Source organism: Cuculus canorus, chromosome 4 (assembly GCF_017976375.1).
Source record: "Cuculus canorus isolate bCucCan1 chromosome 4, bCucCan1.pri, whole genome shotgun sequence".
Classification (NCBI taxonomy): domain Eukaryota; kingdom Metazoa; phylum Chordata; class Aves; order Cuculiformes; family Cuculidae; genus Cuculus; species Cuculus canorus.
In genome coordinates, this window is record NC_071404.1 from 61,992,186 (window position 1) to 62,011,832 (window position 19,647).

The 19,647-nt window shown below is 41.5% G+C and overlaps 1 protein-coding gene across 1 annotated transcript in view; it reads left to right on the top strand.

The window, feature by feature from the left end:
- Positions 1–13,493, top strand: part of PKD2 (polycystin 2, transient receptor potential cation channel) — a 29,945-nt gene extending 16,452 nt beyond the window's left edge. Inside the window, 7 exon segments of the mRNA XM_054064622.1 lie at positions 486–606; positions 3,088–3,186; positions 6,953–7,074; positions 7,902–8,019; positions 8,253–8,416; positions 9,182–9,329; positions 10,332–13,493. Of these exon segments, the coding sequence (XP_053920597.1) occupies positions 486–606; positions 3,088–3,186; positions 6,953–7,074; positions 7,902–8,019; positions 8,253–8,416; positions 9,182–9,329; positions 10,332–10,565 (1,006 nt within the window). The 3' untranslated portion in view covers positions 10,566–13,493.
- Positions 13,494–19,647: the final 6,154 nt, after the last annotated feature.

Genomic DNA, 19,647 nt, shown 5'->3' on the forward strand with positions numbered 1-19,647 from the left:
TGTCTCCTTAAATTGAGGCAGAGTTGTTTCTTGTAGAGAAGCAGAGGAACTTGAAATATGTTGATGGTGCTGTGCAATGCCAATCCTCTTCAGCGTTGGCACTGTACAGACAGCTTTAGAAGGAGGGGTTTGGGTCTATATGCGTGTGAGAGGCAGAAGGTATAGGAGAGGGACTGAAGTGAGTCTTAAAGCTTCACAATGGTATTTATTGGTTTTCTCAGCTTCCTGTTTGCCCCTATTGTCAGTTGTGACCAAAAGCCAAAAGTAAAGACCCTGGTTCTGTTCTGTGAGTGGCATCTACAAGTTTGGTTATGCCTAGAGATGGGCTTGAGGAATTGACCATTGCAGTACCTGATAGTGTTATAGTAGTGCTGTCCTCTCTGCTGCCCAGCAGTGAGGCTGTTAGTGTAAAATAGGTTGAGAATTCTTGCACAGCTCCAAAAGTGGGTTTTTTTCCAACTTCTGGATTTGTTTTGTTTTTTAAGATTTACTCAGTTCCGCATCATTTTGGGAGACTTCAACTTCACAGAGGTTGAAGAAGCTAATCGAATTTTGGGACCAATTTATTTCACCACACTTGTGTTCTTTATGTTCTTCATTCTTTTGGTATGTACACCTTTGTTTATGCGGGGTGGGTAGGTGGCACTTTTTTTTTCTTTTAAGTAAATTGACATTTTTTCATCTCTTGTTCTTTGATTCCTACTGCTGCTTGGGGCTTTTTTTTTGATAATGGTGAGTGTGTAGTCCACATAGGGCCCTGACTGCTACCTAGCCAGTGACTGCACTCCTTCTTTTTTATGTTATTTAAAATAGATTTACATTGTACGATTATTCTTTTTCCTGTATAGTGCTCCACATTGTGTGCTTTTAAAAATTGGTTTATTATTATTGTTTTTGTAAAAAAATTTTTATTTATAAAATCTGAATTATGCTTAACTGGCATACACAGCAAGCCCGTACCTTTTGGTGAAAAGTAGCTGTAATGTTCTATACAGACTCTTAGTTTGTAAAGTGCTCTCATGAGTGGCAGACTACTTTTGCAACAGCCTGCTTCATCCATGCAACACACATCTTGTCTGCTAGAAAAGCCTAATTCTTCAGCTTTCGGATGTGCAGGTTTACCTGCAAAGGCCTCTCTCTACCCTCTTTGCCTTGTGCAGGGCAGAGTTGGGCCTGTCTTTCTCAGCTACCTAGTGCAGATTACTTGTATACTTCCTTTCTGACAAACAGTATTATAGGAAGCTCAACTTATTTGAGAGACAGTATGTAGTCATGGTTGTCTGCCAGGTAAATTCAGTGAGTATATTGTGAGTGAGTACTCATTGTTTGTATACTCTGTAAATACAGGTATTGAAATCATATTACAGGCTTGCTCATAATTTGTAAACAAAAAGTAGAGGGGGGAGATCTCTCTCTCAGAAACCTAGGAGACCAAGTAAATTAATTTTTTTATGTCGATATAAGGAAAGAGCCCCAGTGTCTTCTGTCTGGATGTAGTCTTCTGTCTGGATGTAGTCTTCTGTCTGGATGTAGTCTTCTGTTAGATTGGTACTAGCATTAGTATATAGGTAATCTTGTTTCTGATGATACCACCAGACAGAAGCTGTTATGTGAGCAAGAAATCCTCAAACTGTTTCAAAAATTGTGTCTTTTGTGGATCTGATCAGGTGGCAAGCATTAAAGCAGGATTTTATTAACCTTAAAGTGATACAGTGGTCCTGTAGCATTGTGACTTTTAGAGTTTATTTTAATGACACTGGTGCTTAATGAGGCTTTTTATTATTCTTTGAGATGAGGAGAAATGACAGTCAAATATTATTTGTGGGAGGTGAGAGAAGACTTCATCTTGACTCTTCACTAGTAAAGAAGCAGAGAATCTTATGTACTCAGTGGGATGGACCAGTAGTCAGTTGGAAAAATGTGTGTCACGCTGTCCGAAGAAGCACATGAAACCAATTTGGTACTTCCTTTGAAGCGCCTCATAAAATCCAGAGGAGCAGAGGCCAGTGTCTAGCAAGGGAAAGAAGTATGTTTTTTCTAAGGGATAGCAGAGAAACACTGGAGTATGAAGACACAGCAAGTTATTCAAAACACTAACTATAGTTTGTGCTTATTGATATCTGTGTATCTTATAATGTGGCTGGAGTGAAATGTTGCTGTAAGCTCCTTGAGACTAGTCTGAGACCTGGAAACTAAGTTAAGGATGGTGGGCAAAAAGCACCGACTCTTAATGTTAGGCAGCTGAAAGCAAGATAAACAATTGCCAAGTTATCTGTTATTTGTCTGTTTTGGGGCAAGAATGCATATAGATAAAACACTGGGAGATTGTTCTCTTAAAGCATTTTTTAAGACCATGAGGAAATAGGGGTTAACACTGCCTTTGCATGAGAGTAGCATGCCAGTGAGCTGAGTAATTCTTTCTGGACTTGAATGTCCAACTTGCAATTCAGTCATGTTTACTCCATGCTCGGAAGGACCCTTTCAGCAATCACAGCACGGCTCAAGTAAATAATATGTTTGGCACAGGGTTAATGAGAACTTTTTTTTTCTCTTTTGTTTGGACAAGTGACTGAACGCTTTCAGAGTTGGTGGCATAGTTGCCAAGCATCTGATTTTAAGCTTTTTTTTGTTCTATCTTTAGTCTGAAATATCAACTAAGTCTGTAACTAGATAAGGACCCTATGTTTGTGGTGGTTGTTGCAAGATGAATAGTTAACTTGAGTCATCAGGCAGTTTGTTGCCAGCTGTATTGCCTAGATTAATTCACAATTGTTATCTGAATAAGTTTGGCCTTGTTGGTAGAACATGGTTTATTGCTGCCACTGTGTGTAGACTTGAACTCTCTCTGGAAAGTAACTACCCAGTTATTAACACAACCAATAGTCTTGATTAAAAATTGTTCTACTGCAGTGCATCATACTTCAATATCTCAAACTCTTGATGTTAGTGCTTTTTAAACAACTCACAGTTTTATCCTGACTCCTTTTGAAAAATTCATGTGGAGGTCTGCACATGAAGGTTGTGGAAGTAGTAGGGTTTGAACTTTTGAAATTTTTAAGTGGGCTTTTTTATTTTTCTCATGAACAGAACATGTTTCTGGCCATTATCAATGATACATACTCTGAAGTCAAATCAGATATGGCACAACAGAAGGTGGAAATGGAACTGTCTGACCTTATCAAAAAGGTAAAAGTAATATTTTGTTTGCCTGCAATCTCATTCCTCACATCTGAAATTACATCATAAAATGCTATGTAAATCTTATAAATCAGGTGTCGGCAGCTGATGAGAATACAGATATCTTAGTTAAAATAAATGAATCTGAGCTAAGTGTAAATTGAATGAAAACTTTCAGTAACAACATATTTTAGTCATCTGAGAGTTTGCATCTAGTAATCACCCTGCCGAATGTGACATAGGATTAGACTGTGCAAGCTGAAAGAGGCCTGGGTGCGAGTTGACAGCTCGTGGATGTGGGAAATACCCTGTGTCCTTCAACTGGGCAAGTCAAAAGTCCTTAAGGGCAAGGGAGCCCAAGAGGGCTGGGTGCTCTTCAAGAAGGAAATCCTGGCAGCACAAGAGCAAGCTGTTCCCATGTGCCAGAAAATGAGCTGGCGGGGTTAAAAAACAGCTTGGTTGAGCAGAGATATCCAAAATGTTATCAAAAAAAAAAAAAAAAAAGAGGAAAGTCTATGAGCTTTGGAAGAAGGGGCAGGCACCTCAGGAGGACTACGGGGATGAAGTGAGATCATGCAGAGAAAAAATTAGGAGGGCTAAAGCCCAACTAGAACTCAGACCAATTCTGTGAAAGATAATAAAAAATCTTTCTACAAATACATCAACAGTAAAAGGAGGACCAGGGAGAATATCCAGTCTTTATTGGATGCAAAGGGAACAACTGTGACAAAGGATGAGGACAAGGCTGAGCTACTTAATGCCTTCTTTGCTTTGGTCTTTAATAGTAAGGAAAGTTGTTCCCTGTGTGTACATCCTCACGAGCTAGAGGAGCAGAACAAAGCTTCCTCCGATCCAAGAGGAGGTGGTTAGAGACTTGCTTGGCCAATTAGACATTCAGAAGCCTGTGGGGCCAGATGGGATCCACCTGAGGGTATTGAGGGAGCTGGCAGATGTGCTTGCCAAACTCCTTTCTATGATCTACCAGCAGTCCTGGCTGACTGGGGAAGTTCCACTTGACTGGAGGCTGGCTGATGTTATACCCATTTAAAAGAAGGATCGGAGGAACGATCCAGGAAACTACAGGCCTGTCAGTCTGAGCTCAGTGCTGGGGAAAGTCGTGGAACAGATGATCTTGAGTGCCATCATACAGCACATGCGAGAGAACTGGGTGATCAGGCCTCTATAAATGAAAAAACAGGGCAGAGGGGGAAGAGTTGATTAGATACAGAGAGCAAAGGTTAGGTGCGGTGTCTGGCACTGGGTCTTACTGTAGGCCTTGCAGACGTCCATCTTGGTCTTTCTCATTCAGATAGGAAGTTTGGGTCCTGTGGGCCCAGACCTTGAGATGACATAGAACTGATGTGGAGCTGGGTCTTCCGTGTTGCTTCACACCACAAGCAGTGTTAGGGAGATAGAAGACTCTCCCTGAACCCTGGTGGTCTGTCATGGTGGGCTGATGTGGGCTAGCCACCAGACATACACACTGCTGCCCCCTCACTCCCCCTCCTCAGCAAGAAGGGGAGAAAATGTGATTGAAAATCTTCTGGGTCAAGATAAGGATGGGAAGATAGCTCGTTTCATTCTAGGAAACTACAGGCCTGTCGGTCTGACCTCAGTGCTGGGTAAGGTCACGGAACAGGTGATCTTGAGTGCTATCATGAAGCACACGCGAGAGAACCAGGTGATCAGGCCCAGTCAACACGGGTTCATGAAAAGCAAGTCCTGCCACACTAACCTGATCACCTTCTATGACAAAGGTGACCCCCTTACTGGATGAGGGAAGGGCTGTGGATGTAGTCTTCTTGGACTTAAGTAAAGCCTTTGACACTGTTTCTCACAGCATTGTGTTTCAGAAAGTGTCTGCCTCTGGCCTGGACAGGCACACCCGCTCCTGGGTGGAAAACTGTTTGGATGGCTGGGCCCAGAGAGTGGTGGTAAACGGAGTTAACTTCAGCTGGAGGCTGGTCATAAGTGGTGTCTCCCAGGGCTCAGTGCTGGATCCAGTCCTGTTCAATATCTTTATCAATGACCTGGATGAAGGCATTGAGTGTACCTTTAGCAAGTTTGCAGATGACACTAAGCTGGGAAGAAGTGATCTGCTTGAGGGTAGGAGGGCTCTGCAAAGGGATCTGAACAGGTTGGACCGCTGGACTGAGACCGATGGTATGAGGTTAACAAGGCCAAATGCCAGGTCCTGCACTTGGGGCACAACAACCCTATGCAGTGCTACAGACTAGGGGAAGAATAGCTAGAAAGCGGCCTGGAGGAGAAGGACTTGGGGGTGTTGATTGACAGACGACTGAACATGAGCCAACAGTGTGGCCAAGAAGGCCAGTGGCATCTTGGCTTGTATCAGAAATGGTATGGCCAGCAGGTTCAGAGAGCTGATTCTGCCCTTGTACTCAGCACTGGTGAGACCACACCTCAGATACTGTGTTCAGTTCTGGGCCCCTCACTATAAGAAAGAATGTTGAGGCTCTGGAGCATGTCCAGAGAAAAGCTACAAAGCTGGTGAAGGGGCTGGAGAACAACTCTTATGAGGAGTGGCTGAGAGAGCTGGGGTTGTTCAGCCTTGAGAAGAGAAGGCTGAGGGGAGACCTTATTGTTCTCTACAACTACCCGAAAGGACGTTGTAGAGAGGTGGGTGCTGGCCTCTTCGCCGAAGTGTCAGGTGATAGGACAAGGGGGAATGGCTTCAAGCTGTACCAGGGGAAGTTCAGACTAGATATCAGGAAATAATTTTTCACAGAAATGGTCATCGGGCACTGACGGAGGCTGCCCAGGGAGGTGGTTGAGTCCCCATTCCTGGAGGTATTTAAAAGATGGGTAGATGAAGTGCTCAGGGACATGGTTTAGTGGCAGATAGGAACATTTGGACTCTGTGATCTAAGAGGTCTTTTCCAGCCTAGTGATTCTATGTAGAGAAATGTTGAACTGATGCAACTAAAATGCTGTACAGTTTGCTCGTAGAACTCACAATTATTTTGTTCCAGGCAATAAAATGGAGGCGAGTCTGGAATAATGTGTTGGAAACTCCCAGAGGTGACTGCCAGTAAGACTGTTGAACAGAGTTAAAAGCTTGATCTGTATCCCAGTTTAGAAAAAACATGTGCAGTACTGTACTGTGGCCAGAAATGTCTAAATGCATTTTAATAACCAGTTTCCAAGTTTTAAACACTGAATTACTGGTCATGCAGCATATGCTTTTAGACATTTCTTTCTACAGTACAGCACTGCATCTGTACCAGAGTGCATGCATGTTTCATTCACTTTGTATATCCTTTTATTGTTATTGTAGCTATTGTTTTTCTTCTCCTTTGTTGTCCTGTTAAACTGTTTTTATCCCAACCCATGAGTTTTATGTTCTTTGTTTCCAGTTCTCTTCCCCATCCCACCGGGGTGGGATGAGTGAGCAAGTGGCTGCATGAGTCTTTGTTGCTGGTAGGCACTAAACCATGACAACCTGGCTTGTCAGCGTTATTTAAAACTGTCATTTAACAGTCAAATATGTCTTACTGGAACAAAATACTCCATTCCTATTGACCTGTAGTGCAAACTGAATGATGAAAGCCTTACCTCTAACTGCAAAGGTATTTGTCTGTTTAAATACTGAAATAAAAGATGGATAAAGTAGGGGAAAAGACAGATTCTTGCAGGGCTTTTGAAACACAGTGGTTGTGTACACTTGCTGATTTTTCTAATAAACAAAATTATTAGAAATCTATTGCTGACATTTCATGGCAAGTTAAACACAAAATTTCACTCTTTCTACTAGGGTTACAATAAAGCCATGATCAAACTTAAATTGAAGAAAACTACTGTTGATGATATTTCAGAAAGTCTGAGACAAAGTGGGGGAAAACTAAATTTTGATGAACTCCGACAAGATCTAAAAGGGTAAGGTAGCTGTTACTTCTTATCTTGAATAGTATCTCCAGAGTTACGTGATGTTAAATCTTTGATGCAAGTTTCTCTCGCTGCTGTGATGTGGCAAGACTATGCTAATGTGAATAAAGACAACTCAGCAGAGTACTTTCCTTTTAGTTAGTGGGTAACAAAACGTGCTTTTCCTGTGTTTCATGGGGGAGTTATGTAAAGAAACAGACAAACAATCTTTTCGTGTGGATCCACAAGTGTCGCACAAAGGGGAATTTGAACTGTGGCATGAGACTGAGAAGAAGAGAGAAGAGAATGGTCAATTTGAGCTGGAAAAGAAGTCTTATCTGAGTAGGTGTGCTGAGCTCTGGCTCTTAAAGTCTGCACTGTGGCTGATGTTGCTGCAGTGGGACAGCGTCCCACACTAGAGGAAGGATTTGGCACTCTGGGCCCCAACTTTCTTGAGTTGCTGTGTTGTAAGGGAGAAAGCATCTAAGAAAGCAGAGATCTAAGGCCTCTGGAGAAACAGTAATATTTCTATTTGAGCCACTGCAGCAGTTTGTGAACAGGCAGGAGTCCAAGGAAAAGGGAACAAATCAAAGAGGTATAAAAGGAATGGCTGTGAAGTAGCAGGGTGCAGTCTGGGGGAGATTTTTCGTATTGACTAATGAAGTGTGAGAGCTGAGCTTTTTGTTACTATCAGTGTTGTGAATTTATGTGCAACACTAGGTTCAGTCATGTCTTTGGCTTGGGCATGAAAGTTTGTAGTGAAGTATATTTCTAATATTTGAAGTTCCTTCAGCATCTGGAAACTAGAAAGTTATGGAACTGTTTTACTACCTTTTCAGGAAGGGACACACGGATGCAGAGATTGAAGCAATATTTACCAAATATGACCAGGATGGGGACCAGGAATTGACAGAGCATGAACATCAGCAGATGAGAGATGACCTGGAGAAAGAGCGGGTGAGCTCAGCATTAGGAGTGGTGTGTCACCAGTGCAATCTGCTGGTTTACTGCCCCAGAGGAATCCTCTTGTTTCCTTTATATTTACTGTCATCCCTGGCTGTCTGAGCAGAACTGTAAAAAGCCAAGGGGGAGCTGGTGGAGGGCAGGAGGTGTTTGGCTTTGACACCCCCATTCCCCATGTACAGGTCTAAGTCTCTACATCACTGTCTGTGGCTTGTGTTTTCACAAAGGAGGATCTGGACCTGGACAGGAGCTCATTGCCACGCCCTCTAAGCAGCCGAAGCTTTCCTCGGAGCTTGGATGACTCCGAGGAGGATGAGGATGAAGACAGTGGACACAGTTCCAGGAGGAGGGGCAGCAGCTCTAGTGGGGTTTCCTACGAAGAATTCCAAGTGTGAGTTTATCCTTTTGAGGGGAGTGAATCTGCATAGTGGCATTTTTTTTTCCTTATGGGTTTTTTCTTTCAGTAGTCTCTCTTATAACTCTGAATATTTACGAAATTATTAATAAAAGTCAATGTTATGTTTCCAAGGTGCTTGTGTCACTCTTTTTAGAAGCTTTCAGGCAATACATGAATTGGAAGTCCTTTAGAGAGGTTCATGGGAATCAGTGAGCAAAAACCAAACGAAACCTAAAAAAACTCCAGATTCCCCTGTCCTTAAAACCTGGTTGTTGAAAAGACAGAGAAAATGGTCACGCTACAATAATACTAGAAGACTTTTCTGTTTTTTTCTAGTTGTGAAACCTTAAGGAGGTTGTAGGTTTAGTGAGAACTTTAGCTGTTGATTTTAATAGGATTAAGTTACTTGTATTTGTGTATTTTGTCTAAAATGATAGACCTCCGGATTAATTAATAATAGCAGTGCTAGCTGAATGACTAATTTGAGTAATTAGAACCAACAAATTTTGAGGACCATGCCCTAAGAGCAGGGAAAAGGGAGTGTAATGTGTACTTTTTTTCCTGCCTGCTTTACCCGTGTTACTTTCTTACTCTTGTGTACCGCCTCCCTTCCTCGACAGTAGGACTCTGTGGAAAGTCAGATACATGCTTGAATTAAAATGCTGTCTCATCCTTATCCACTCTCTGTGTATTGACTTACTAGAACAATACTGACTTGGAAATGTCAGAGTCGCTGAAGCTCACACTTGTTGCCCTCAGACTCATGAGGCGGGTCGATCGCATGGAGCATTCTATTGGCAGTATTGTCTCCAAGATTGATGCTGTTATTGTGAAGCTTGAAGCGATGGAGAGAGCCAAACTGAAAAGGAGAGATGTGTTGGGAAGGCTGTTGGATGGAGTCACAGAGGTAAAAAATGCCTACTGTCTCCCGTTTGGTCACAACTTGTGTGGCATACTTACTGTTAGTGCTGCTTCTTCCCACTGCTTGGCTGGCTTGGGAGGGTTGAGTGAGTGGTGGTAAAAATGGGTCGGCGCTTTGGCAGTGACCGTATGATTTCAATTTTGTGTTACTGGAGAGACATGATGCAAATTTCTGAAATATCATCCCATCTTGCCTGTGTCACGCTGTGGCTACAGAGCACCATTTAAATTCCTAAACTGGACAGAAGTAGTATTTGGTAGTTGCTGATGCAGCTCTTCGATCTTTTGGTGTCTGTTTGGTTTAATGCAAACCTTTTTGTGGATTAGCCTGTTAGAGTCTGGGGGATCCAACCTAGTAGACCTGTGCATTCTGCTCTGCTTCTACGATGTTGCTTATGGGATTATGTATGGCAGGTGGAAGTGGGTCACTTCTGTAACCAGGGTTATCCAGCTTCTGTTGCCTCCTTTCTCACCTCTTTCTTGAGGGCCCTTTGGGAGTGGCCAGTGAAACAAATGCATTATTTACGTGGATGTTAAAACCTGTCAGCTTCCTTGATGGGTCAAGAACAGCCAGAACAGCACTGTTAAAGGGTGGGTGAGATGGACTGTCTCGGTGGGCTACCCAGGTCAGACTTGCAGCTGCCCTGTCACAGATATGGTGTTCCTGGCTGTTACTGTTGTTCCAGACAATAATTCTGCTTGATTCTTGAGATGGGGCTTCCTTATGTGTGTGTTCTCATTAGTATGTTACACTTCTGGAGGTGGATTTATATATTGGAAACTAATACAAATAGTGCTTTCATAAGTGAGGGTGATGGCCTGGGCATTAGATTACTAGAAAGAAAACAATTTACTGCAGTAGCTGTGTTTCTCCACTAGCCTGTGGAAATACTTGATTGGTGTAAGTATATCCTGTGCTTGTGTAGGTCTGTGCTTAGGCTGCAGTTTGGAAGCTATGCTTCCAGCTTGTGTTTTTTAATTTGTTTAGGATGAAAGACTGGGTCGTGATAATGAAGTCCACAGGGAACAAATGGAGCGGCTTGTGCGAGAAGAGTTGGAGCGGTGGGAATCGGATGACACGGCATCCCAAATGAGCCATCGTCTGGGAACACCGCTTGGACTGAACGGCCAGCCTCGTTCGAGGAACTCTCGGCCATCTTCCTCCCAGTCAGATGGTATTGATGGGGGAGGAGGAAATGCAGGGAATAACGTCCATGTGTAGAATTAACTCTGTAGGTGATTCTAAATGTTTCAGGTCAGTATTAAGCAAGGAAATGCACTACTCCAGTTTCACAGCATAAGGTGATCATCCTGATTGGACTACTAAGGACTAGTTTCACTGATTGATAAAAGTAATTATTTTATTCATTAGGCATTTTGAAGCCTATGTAAGCCATGTGCCAGGTTCCATTTACCATCAGCGAGACTGTCAGCCTTGGAAATGAAAATGGAGGAGATGGAATGGAAGCCAGGTGTTACAAAATCTACTTGGACAGAATTCTGTTTCCAAGCATGTACACTGAGGGCAGCGAGCCTCAGACAGAATAATGTGCTATATCTAGAACACTCAAATAAAGGGCTATCAGTTTTCTGCTTTCTGTTGGAAAGTACGATTTGTAAATGCTTTAAAAACAATTTTTAAAAGAAGGTGGCATCAGTTTATTGTCTTAATCTTTAAAACAGATGACACTTTTCAAAGAGATAAATTAGCACTTTTTTCTTTTTTACTTTGAGTTTCAACCTATTTTTCTGAGTTACTCTTGGTGTACGAACATTTTAATTAAAAGTGTTCATTTTTTCCTGCGTTAAAGAAATACTGTATTTCTTTAAAAAGGAGAAAGTGCACTTAGTTTGTATAACTGTAAATCACATTATTCCACAATAGAAAATGTATGCATGGCATGTTTTCGGTTTTCACTGGCATTTCAAAAGTAATATTTGAGAACTGCTTCTTCCCACCCAACTAACATAATTTTCAGCTTTGTTAGACAGTGCCTGTTTTTTAATGCTGTTTTCATGATCCAGGTGTTCCCGAGATAAACATTCCACAGGTTTTTAGGGTAGCATGGTTACTTTTTAGAAAATATATTACTTAAAAGCACACAGAATTGAAAAAAACACTTAACTAACTCTTCCTGGGATGTGACAGGGAAGGGGGCAGAGAAGTTGCTGACAGCTGGGAAAACCCAATCTCGTTCTCTGTCAAGTTCTAATGGTGTCTTGAAAATGTAGCTTCTATTTACATGTAACAGTTTTATAATAATCACTGTTTTTTAGTATTCCATTTCCTCTGCTTTCAGTGTCATAGAAACTTGTTTTTGAAAGGAGATGCAATGCTGAAATTACATTAGTTTCCTATAGAAAATATTGTAGGTTTGCCTAGCAACATGCTTCCATATGTGGCCTTCTGGTTTAGGGGCAAAGTTGTTAATTGTAGTTTTTTTTTCCCTGAAGATGGCAGCTGTCCTGTATTTAAAGACTTAAAGCTGGCGGTGTAAAGGAAAATTGAAAGCTACATAATGAAACACCTTAGCTATTAGAAGGATATACAGAGAGAAAAAAAAATGCCTTCTTACCAAAGTAAAAGTAGCACGGTTGTTACATTGGTGCTTTTTGCTTCCAAAAGCAGTTTTTGCCAGACAGTATCACCTCATTCTTCTGGTAGTACAGCTTAGGCAAAGCTACGTATTGCATATGTTCTTAAAACTGTATTGCCTGGATTTACAAGGACTCGGAATGCCATCCCTCTAACCAGAAAGCCTGCTAAAACTAAATAGACTTCACACCTTTCCCTAACTTTTAAGTTTGAGAAACCATATGCACAGAAACTTAATGTTAGGTGAAGCAGGAGAAAATTCATTGTGGAGATTGGAATTTCTTAGTTGCTTTGGCTTGAGAATGGAACAACATGGGAGAATAGGTTGAGAGTCTTGTGAAGTATTTTTTCTTTCTGGGAGTAATTTTGTCCTATACTGGGAAGAAACTTACACACTTCTGCAAGAGACCCTGTCAGCTTCCCAAAACAGTGCACAGCGAGATGATTAGGGCATTTGTGTGAAACCGGAGACACTCAGACTAAGCTCTTTCTTGCCTTTATTGGAAGGGTTTTTGGTCTTATAAACCTTCCGGAGGAAAGCTTTCCTGTGTTAAACTGGCATTTCTGACTTAAAAAAAGCCAACACATCCAACTAACTAACCCTCTAAACCCCACTATCTCTGTACATGGCAGCTGCTGTGCAAGAAAAGTAGAAAATGCAGTACAAAGCAGTTTAAATATACATTGCCTTGTCTTATATTCATATCTGAAATGTGTGCTGTGTTGGTATGTGATGTGATTTATATATTTGAGGCATGCTGACTACATATGTGTAACATAGGATTGATGTTGGACTTCTAGGGTTAAGAATTACCTAAATGCTAACTTAGTGTTTAAATAGTCACGTGCTTAAAATCAGCGACTTAGGCCAAAGGACAAACGACATGAGTTGTCCAGCTAGAAGGTTACAGAGCATGCGGCATGGTACTACTGAGATTTATGGGAGCAGGGATTGGTGAGGTTGCAGGAGCAATGTAGTGATTATCTGTGTGAGGCAGGGCCTTCCTGGGGGGAAGAAAGCAAAACTAAACTATCAGTAAGGTTTTAAGTAGATTTCCTGTAAAAAGGTGAGGCAGGGCCTTCCTGGGGGGGAAGAAAGCAAAACTAAACTATCAGTAAGGTTTTAAGTAGATTTCCTGTAAAAATGTGTGTTTCAAAATACAAATTCAGTCACACATCTAATCTTTTATTTACAGTGTATGTTTATTATGAAAAGAAAAATGCTTGCATTCGTAGCTGTACTATTGAGGTATTTCTGTAACGTGTCAGTACTTAATAACAAACTTCATCTTGAAGTGCATTAAGTTTTCACGGGGTACCCTGTGTGTCAAGAGTGGGCTTTGCAGTGAGTGCGTAGCTACTTGGCCAATGTTATGAATGTTTTTGTGATTTCATTTTTCAACTTTAGATTATAATATCATTTGCCAGTTATTACAAACATATGTTTTTTTTGCATAGTAGTATAAAGTACAGTGTTTGGTCTTATTAGGAAGCTGTTAATTATGCAAGTCTTCTACAATGATCAAGAATGTATTGATCTGTAAAACTGAGCACTTTACTTCCTAATAAATGTTTTATATAATCTATAAAGCAAACATTGTGCCATAGTTGGTTTATTTATAATGGAACATTAAGAATCCTACATTTTGTTTGTGTGCCTTTTCTCTATCTGATACCTTATTCTCAGTAATACTGATAAGTAGAGGGGAGTGGGTTGATCCTACTGCACCATTGCCCAATAACTACTTTTTTAACACCTTATTTCACATCTGCAGCTCTGACCTCTAATAACTCTGCCCCTTTATTACGTCACAATTACTGTGTAAGTTAACTTCTCTATTCTTTTTTTGTATTCCCCTTATTGTTCCCTTTGTTTCTGTGAATCCTGCAGCATCTGGAGTATTCATGGTCCTTGGAAATCCCAGGCTCTCATATAAGCCCCATAGTTCTATCTGGGCAGCAGAGAGTAAGCAGCTGTCTCGCCAGGTGAAAAGTATACATTATTCATGAAAATTGAATGCTTAAGATAAATCCATCTTGATCTGTAACGGAGTACATACATTCTGAATTTATTTAATTTATTATGTTAAGCCTTTAGTCAGTGTGCTATGAAAGTCAAAGTGTGTGGGAAGTGGGAACTTTTTTTACTTGATACTCTGTTTGCTGTAGTGCTGACTTCTGAAAAATTCCTCAGGAAGTGCAGTTTGAGATGCATGTTTGGAAGAAAAGCCACAAAATTTTTCCTTGTCCTATGGGCATCACTTGGATGCCTTGCATATTCAAATAAACTTGTCCAGTAAATCTAAACAAGAAAAAAAGAGTTGAGAAAAAGGGGAAAAAGGTAATGTTATGATAAAACATCTGCAAAGAATTTTCACTTGTATATTTAGGCACCAATGAAGTTTTATTTGGTTCCCTGCTTATATAGAACATGCAGTGTGAGCGAAGAAGATGGCAATCGGCAGTGGAGGAGTCCTTCTCCAGAGTCCTTTCCGTAAGTACTCTTTCAGGAAAAGGCATATGCTGTTTGTGTCCCTGGCCCCTTCTCATACAGCATCTCTGGCTCTGCTGGGGTCTCAAGGGCAGCCACAAGCGCCCTAAGAAACACAGGTAATTGTTGGTGGGAAGATACATAAGCAGCACTGCTTTCGTGGGGGAAAGCAGAGCCTAACATTTCAGAGATGCTTACGTAAGTCACGCCAGTCTCTTTTCCAAGCTGAATTGCTGAAATTTGGATGCTTGCAAACAGTTCTCTTGCTGCACACAAATGGAATTAATTCCAGAAGCACGATTGTCTTATGTTTTGCTAAAAAGGTTTTTTAATAGTAACTCAGATTATGTGCTGTTTTTACCCAAAAGATGCTGTTGATGGCTGGAAGAAAAATTGGTTCTCATTTGTTAGCAAATAAACGATGAAGTATTATTTACCAAAGCATGCTTAATATTAGGTTGATGCAAAAATAATTACTTTTGTCAACAGTCTTAAAGTGGTATATCTCAGCTTAGAATAAAATTCATTAGTTTAAATAAGAATAATTAGTCTATGCATTTTTGCCAACAAGAAACAAGTCTATTTATTCTAGTAGCACAGAATTCTGGCGTCCTGGAACTGATGAATTCTTCAAAGGTGTTTTGAGCTGCAGCTTGACTGTCGTAAACTTTCTCTTGCAGGAGGTTGTCAAGATGCTTGAAAATGGGGTAATCGATGGGAGAGAGGTTGGTTGAGTGAGCTGGGTGAGGTAGAGTTTTGTAGCTCAGTTCGTGCAAGGCATGCAGTCAGGCATTGCCATGGAGAAGAACTGGTTCTTTTTGACTGACCACTGTTGGATGTAAATGTTGAAATTTTGTTGATTTCCTGGCAATACTTCTCTGCTCTGATGGGTGAGTGGCAAGACTAGATTCCTACGGATTCTGTTGAGAGCTCTGTATCAAATCTATCCCTTTTAATCTTTTTAGTAGGTACTGTAATTGCATCTGTTCTTTAATCGGAACAAGGCCTGTGATAGACGCAAGATAGTCGTAGTACATTGGACCACCTTTATTAATAAATGCAAATTTGTCAAATGGTACTTCAAATTCATGCAGCTTACAATTAAAAAAAAATCCTATTTGGAATGGAATGTCTTTCCTATAATCATTACTTTGAAAACTGGGCTTCAATTTACTACTTGTTGTAAAATAAGTCAAAGAGGAGGAAGTTGCTTCCCAAGAGCACTGGGGCAGCATCTTGGTAGTGCTGGCAGTATCTGGCCGGTTTAACATGTATTCTAGCCTGTTATGTAGCAATAACATTGGCTGCTTGCTACTAACAGAATTTATAGCTGGGAGATTGTAACAACTGATCAAACAGATGGAAAAGTTGTAATGTAGGCAATGAAACAAAAGAATGCTTATACCAAGCAAGTCAGAAACAAGAACTTAGGCTTGTATTTGGGGGAAAAACATTTCCCACTACAGGGAAGTGTTCCCACTAGAGGAAAATGTTTTGCTAAGGAGGAGCAAGTGTTACTGAAAACATAACCTTCCTGCTGTTTACCAGTGCTGTGCTATGAATTACAGCAAATGGTGCATTCATTACCAAGGAATTACTTTCAGTTACTGGCACTGAAAATATAATAGCCTTACTTTCTGTACTGAAAGCAATACAATTTAAAAGCAGCAGCTTGTAAGATCATAGCTATCAGAAAGCTTCCTTCAAACTAATAAATTCAAACTAACGGTAGTACATCTTTATAAGTAACAACCTTCAGGCTGTGATTTATTTTTAATTATTTTAAAGTAATTCAGACAGAGGATTTAAAATAAGTATCTTCAACCAGGTGGAATAATTACACATAAGACTTGCTTATGTTTAGGTTTTAAAGTTTCCTAGAGACCAAATTAAATCATTTACTGTTCAATGTAAGCAAACCAAAACTGGAATTTTCATACACAAACCCACATTTTTTCAATTGAATTAGTGATATAATCAGAATTATTAAATTTTGTACGTCACAATTGTTTAAGACTCAGTTCAAATGAAAAAACGTCTCACGGAAACAATGGTATCAGGCAGTTCTGTGATTTTTAAGCCCAAGCAGTGCATGAGTTTTAACGCTATAAACCACTTGATCTATGGTACCATATCGCTAAGATCCTGCTAAAAGGAGCAAATGTCAGGGATAATTCATCTCATAAGCCAACTGCAGTGGAAAGCAAGGATCATATCAAGACCAATTTGGAGCAGATTAATGAAAAAAGGCTTAATGAACCATGTACCACTCAAAGAATGTTTGTAAAATCCATCCCTAATGAGGGTGGGGAGATAGGAAAGATTTTGAGAAACAAGTCAGGACCATTAACCTTGGGGTATTACAAGATCCTTGAGAGTCTAATTGTTGTCACAAGGTCAATCTTTTACAAAGCAATTATTAAGGATCTCCATAGTATCAACATACAGAGACACACACGTACTGAAAGCCTTTTAACCTCAGGGATTCTGGACTCTTCCCTTTTCCTGCTAATCACTTTTTTCCCCTGCTTTACTCGTTCATAAAGGTATATGTTGAAGTACCTATATGGATGATCAGTTAAAGGAAAAATTGATACTTGGTCAATTGCATGAGATAGAGGCATAAATGAGGTCGGAACAAGGGATTCATAAAGCTAAATTATCTTCTTTATATGCCTCTGGCTTGTAATTATTACAGCTTTCAGGGAAGTTGCACAGATAGAAATTAGGTATTTGTATTTAACATCACATATTTTTCTTGAGCATCATCTCTAATGGTGCTAGACATATAATCATAGAGTGGTTTGGGTTGGAAGGGCCCTTTAAAGGCCATCTAGTCCTTCTCTGCAATGAGCAGGGGGCATGGTTGACAAGATCAGGTTGCTCAGAGCCCCTTCCAGCCTGACCTTGAATGTTTCCAGGGATGACGTGGCTTCTATCATCTCTCTGGGCAACCTGTTCCAGTGTTCCACCACCCTCATTGTAACAAGTGTCTTCGTTATAGCCAGTCTGAATCTACCCTCTTGTAGTTTGAGTCTATTAACCCTTGTCCTACTGCATCAGGTCCTAGTAAAAAGGTTGTCCTCATCATTCTTGTAGGCCCCCCTTAAATTTTGAAAGGCTGCAATAAGGATCCCCAAAGCCTTCTCTTCTCCAGGCTGAACAACCCCAGTTCTCTCAGCCTGTCCTCACAGGAGAGGTTTTCCATCTTTCTGATCACCTCTGTGGCCCTGCTCCGGATCTGCTCCAACAGGTCCATGTCCTTCCTGTGCTGAGGACTGTAGAGCTGGACACATTACTCCACATTGGCTCTTACCAGAGCAGTGTAGTGGGCCACCTCCCTCAACCTGCTGGTCATATTTCTTTTGATGAAGCTCAGGATGCTGTTGGCTTTCTCAGCTGCGAAGAACACGTTGTTGGCTTTTCAGCCACTAGTGCCCCCAAATCCTTCTCATGACTGCTCTCAGTCTGCTCTCTGCCCAGCCTGTATTTGTATTTGGGATTGCATTAAAACTACTCCAGCCACAGAAATTTTTTACAAAATGTTATTATAATTCTATTTGAAGTAGATTACCATCTGCAAATGTAGTATTACTATGGCTTATCCTCAACCTGGGAAATTATCTTTTGTGATAAATGAGCCATCTTGTCATACTGGAAGGACTATGACAAGCATTTTTCAACACCACAGTAGTTGAGTTCATTAGTAATGATCAGAAGAAAATCAGGATTGTGGTATGGGTCCCATTTGTAACCTGCAAGAAACTGAAACACCACTGGGAGTCAAAAATAGCTAATGTGAGACTTGATAAAAGGGAATAGAAGGTGCCAAGACTAATACTATGCAAAATGTCTTAAAACAATGGTAACACAGGTACTGTTGATAGCAATGAATAAACAAAAAAGCTCGGCACTGCCAGAAATAGCAAGCAGCCAAAGCCTTTAGTGTTGTCATTTAATCACAGAATCACAGAATCACAAGGTTGGAAAGGACCCATTGGATCATCGAATCCAACCATTCCTAACACTCCCTAAACCATGTCCCTCAGCACTTCATCCACCCGTTCCTTAAACACCTCCAGGGAAGGTGACTCGACCACCTCCCTGGGCAGCCTGTTCCAGTACCCAATGACTCTTACTGTGAAGAATTTTTTTCTGATATCCAACCTGAACCTCCCCTGATGGAGCTTCAGGCCATTCCCTCTTGTCCTGTCCTCTGTCACTTGGGAGAAGAGGCCACCTCCCTCCTCTCCACAACCTCCTTTCAGGTAGTTGTAGAGAGTAATAAGGTCTTCCCCTCAGCCTCCTCTTCTCCCGGCTAAACAACCCCAGCTCTCTCAGCCGCTCCTTGTAAGACTTGTTCTCCAGCCCTCTCACCAGCTTTGTTGCTCTTCTCTGGACACGCTCCAGAGCCTCAACATCCTTCTTGTGGTGAGGGGCCCAGAACTGAACACAGTATTCAAGGTGCGGTCTCACCAGTGCCGAGTACAGAGGGAGAATCACCTCCCTGGACCTGCTGGTGACCCCATTTCTGATACAAGCCAAGATGCCATTGGCCTTCTTGGCCACCTGGGCACACTGGTGGCTCATATTCAGTCGGCTGTCAACCAGCACCCCCAGGTCCTTCTCTTCCGTGCAGCTCTCCAGCCATTCTTCCCCCAGTCTGTAGCGCTGCATAGGGTTGTTGTGCCCCAAGTGCAGGACCCGGCATTTGGCCTGGTTAAACCTCATGCCATTGGTCTCGGCCCAGCAGTCCAGCCTGTTCAGATCCCTTTGCAGAGCCTCCCTACCCTCCAGCAGATCGACACTTCCTCCCAGCTTAGTGTCATCTGCAAACTTGCTGAGGGTGCACTCGATGCCTTCATCCAGGTCATTGATAAAGACATTGAACAGAGCTGGACCCAGTACTGAGCCCTGAGGAACTCCACTTGTGACTGGCCTCCAGCTGGAGTTAACTCCATTGACCACCACTCTCTGGGCCCGGCCATCCAACCAGTTTTCAACCCAGGAGAGTGTGCGCCTGTCCAGGCCAGAGGCTGACAGTTTCTGCAGCAGAATGCTGTGAGAAATCCACAGAACTGTTGAATTTTAATGAAAGCAGCGACTCCTCCTAAGCTGTATGGGAAGCTGCTGCCTTGGGGATAGCAATTTCACATAGCAGTGGAACAGCTCAGATTTTACCATAAGAGGGAGCTACAGCTCATTTAAGTAATGCTT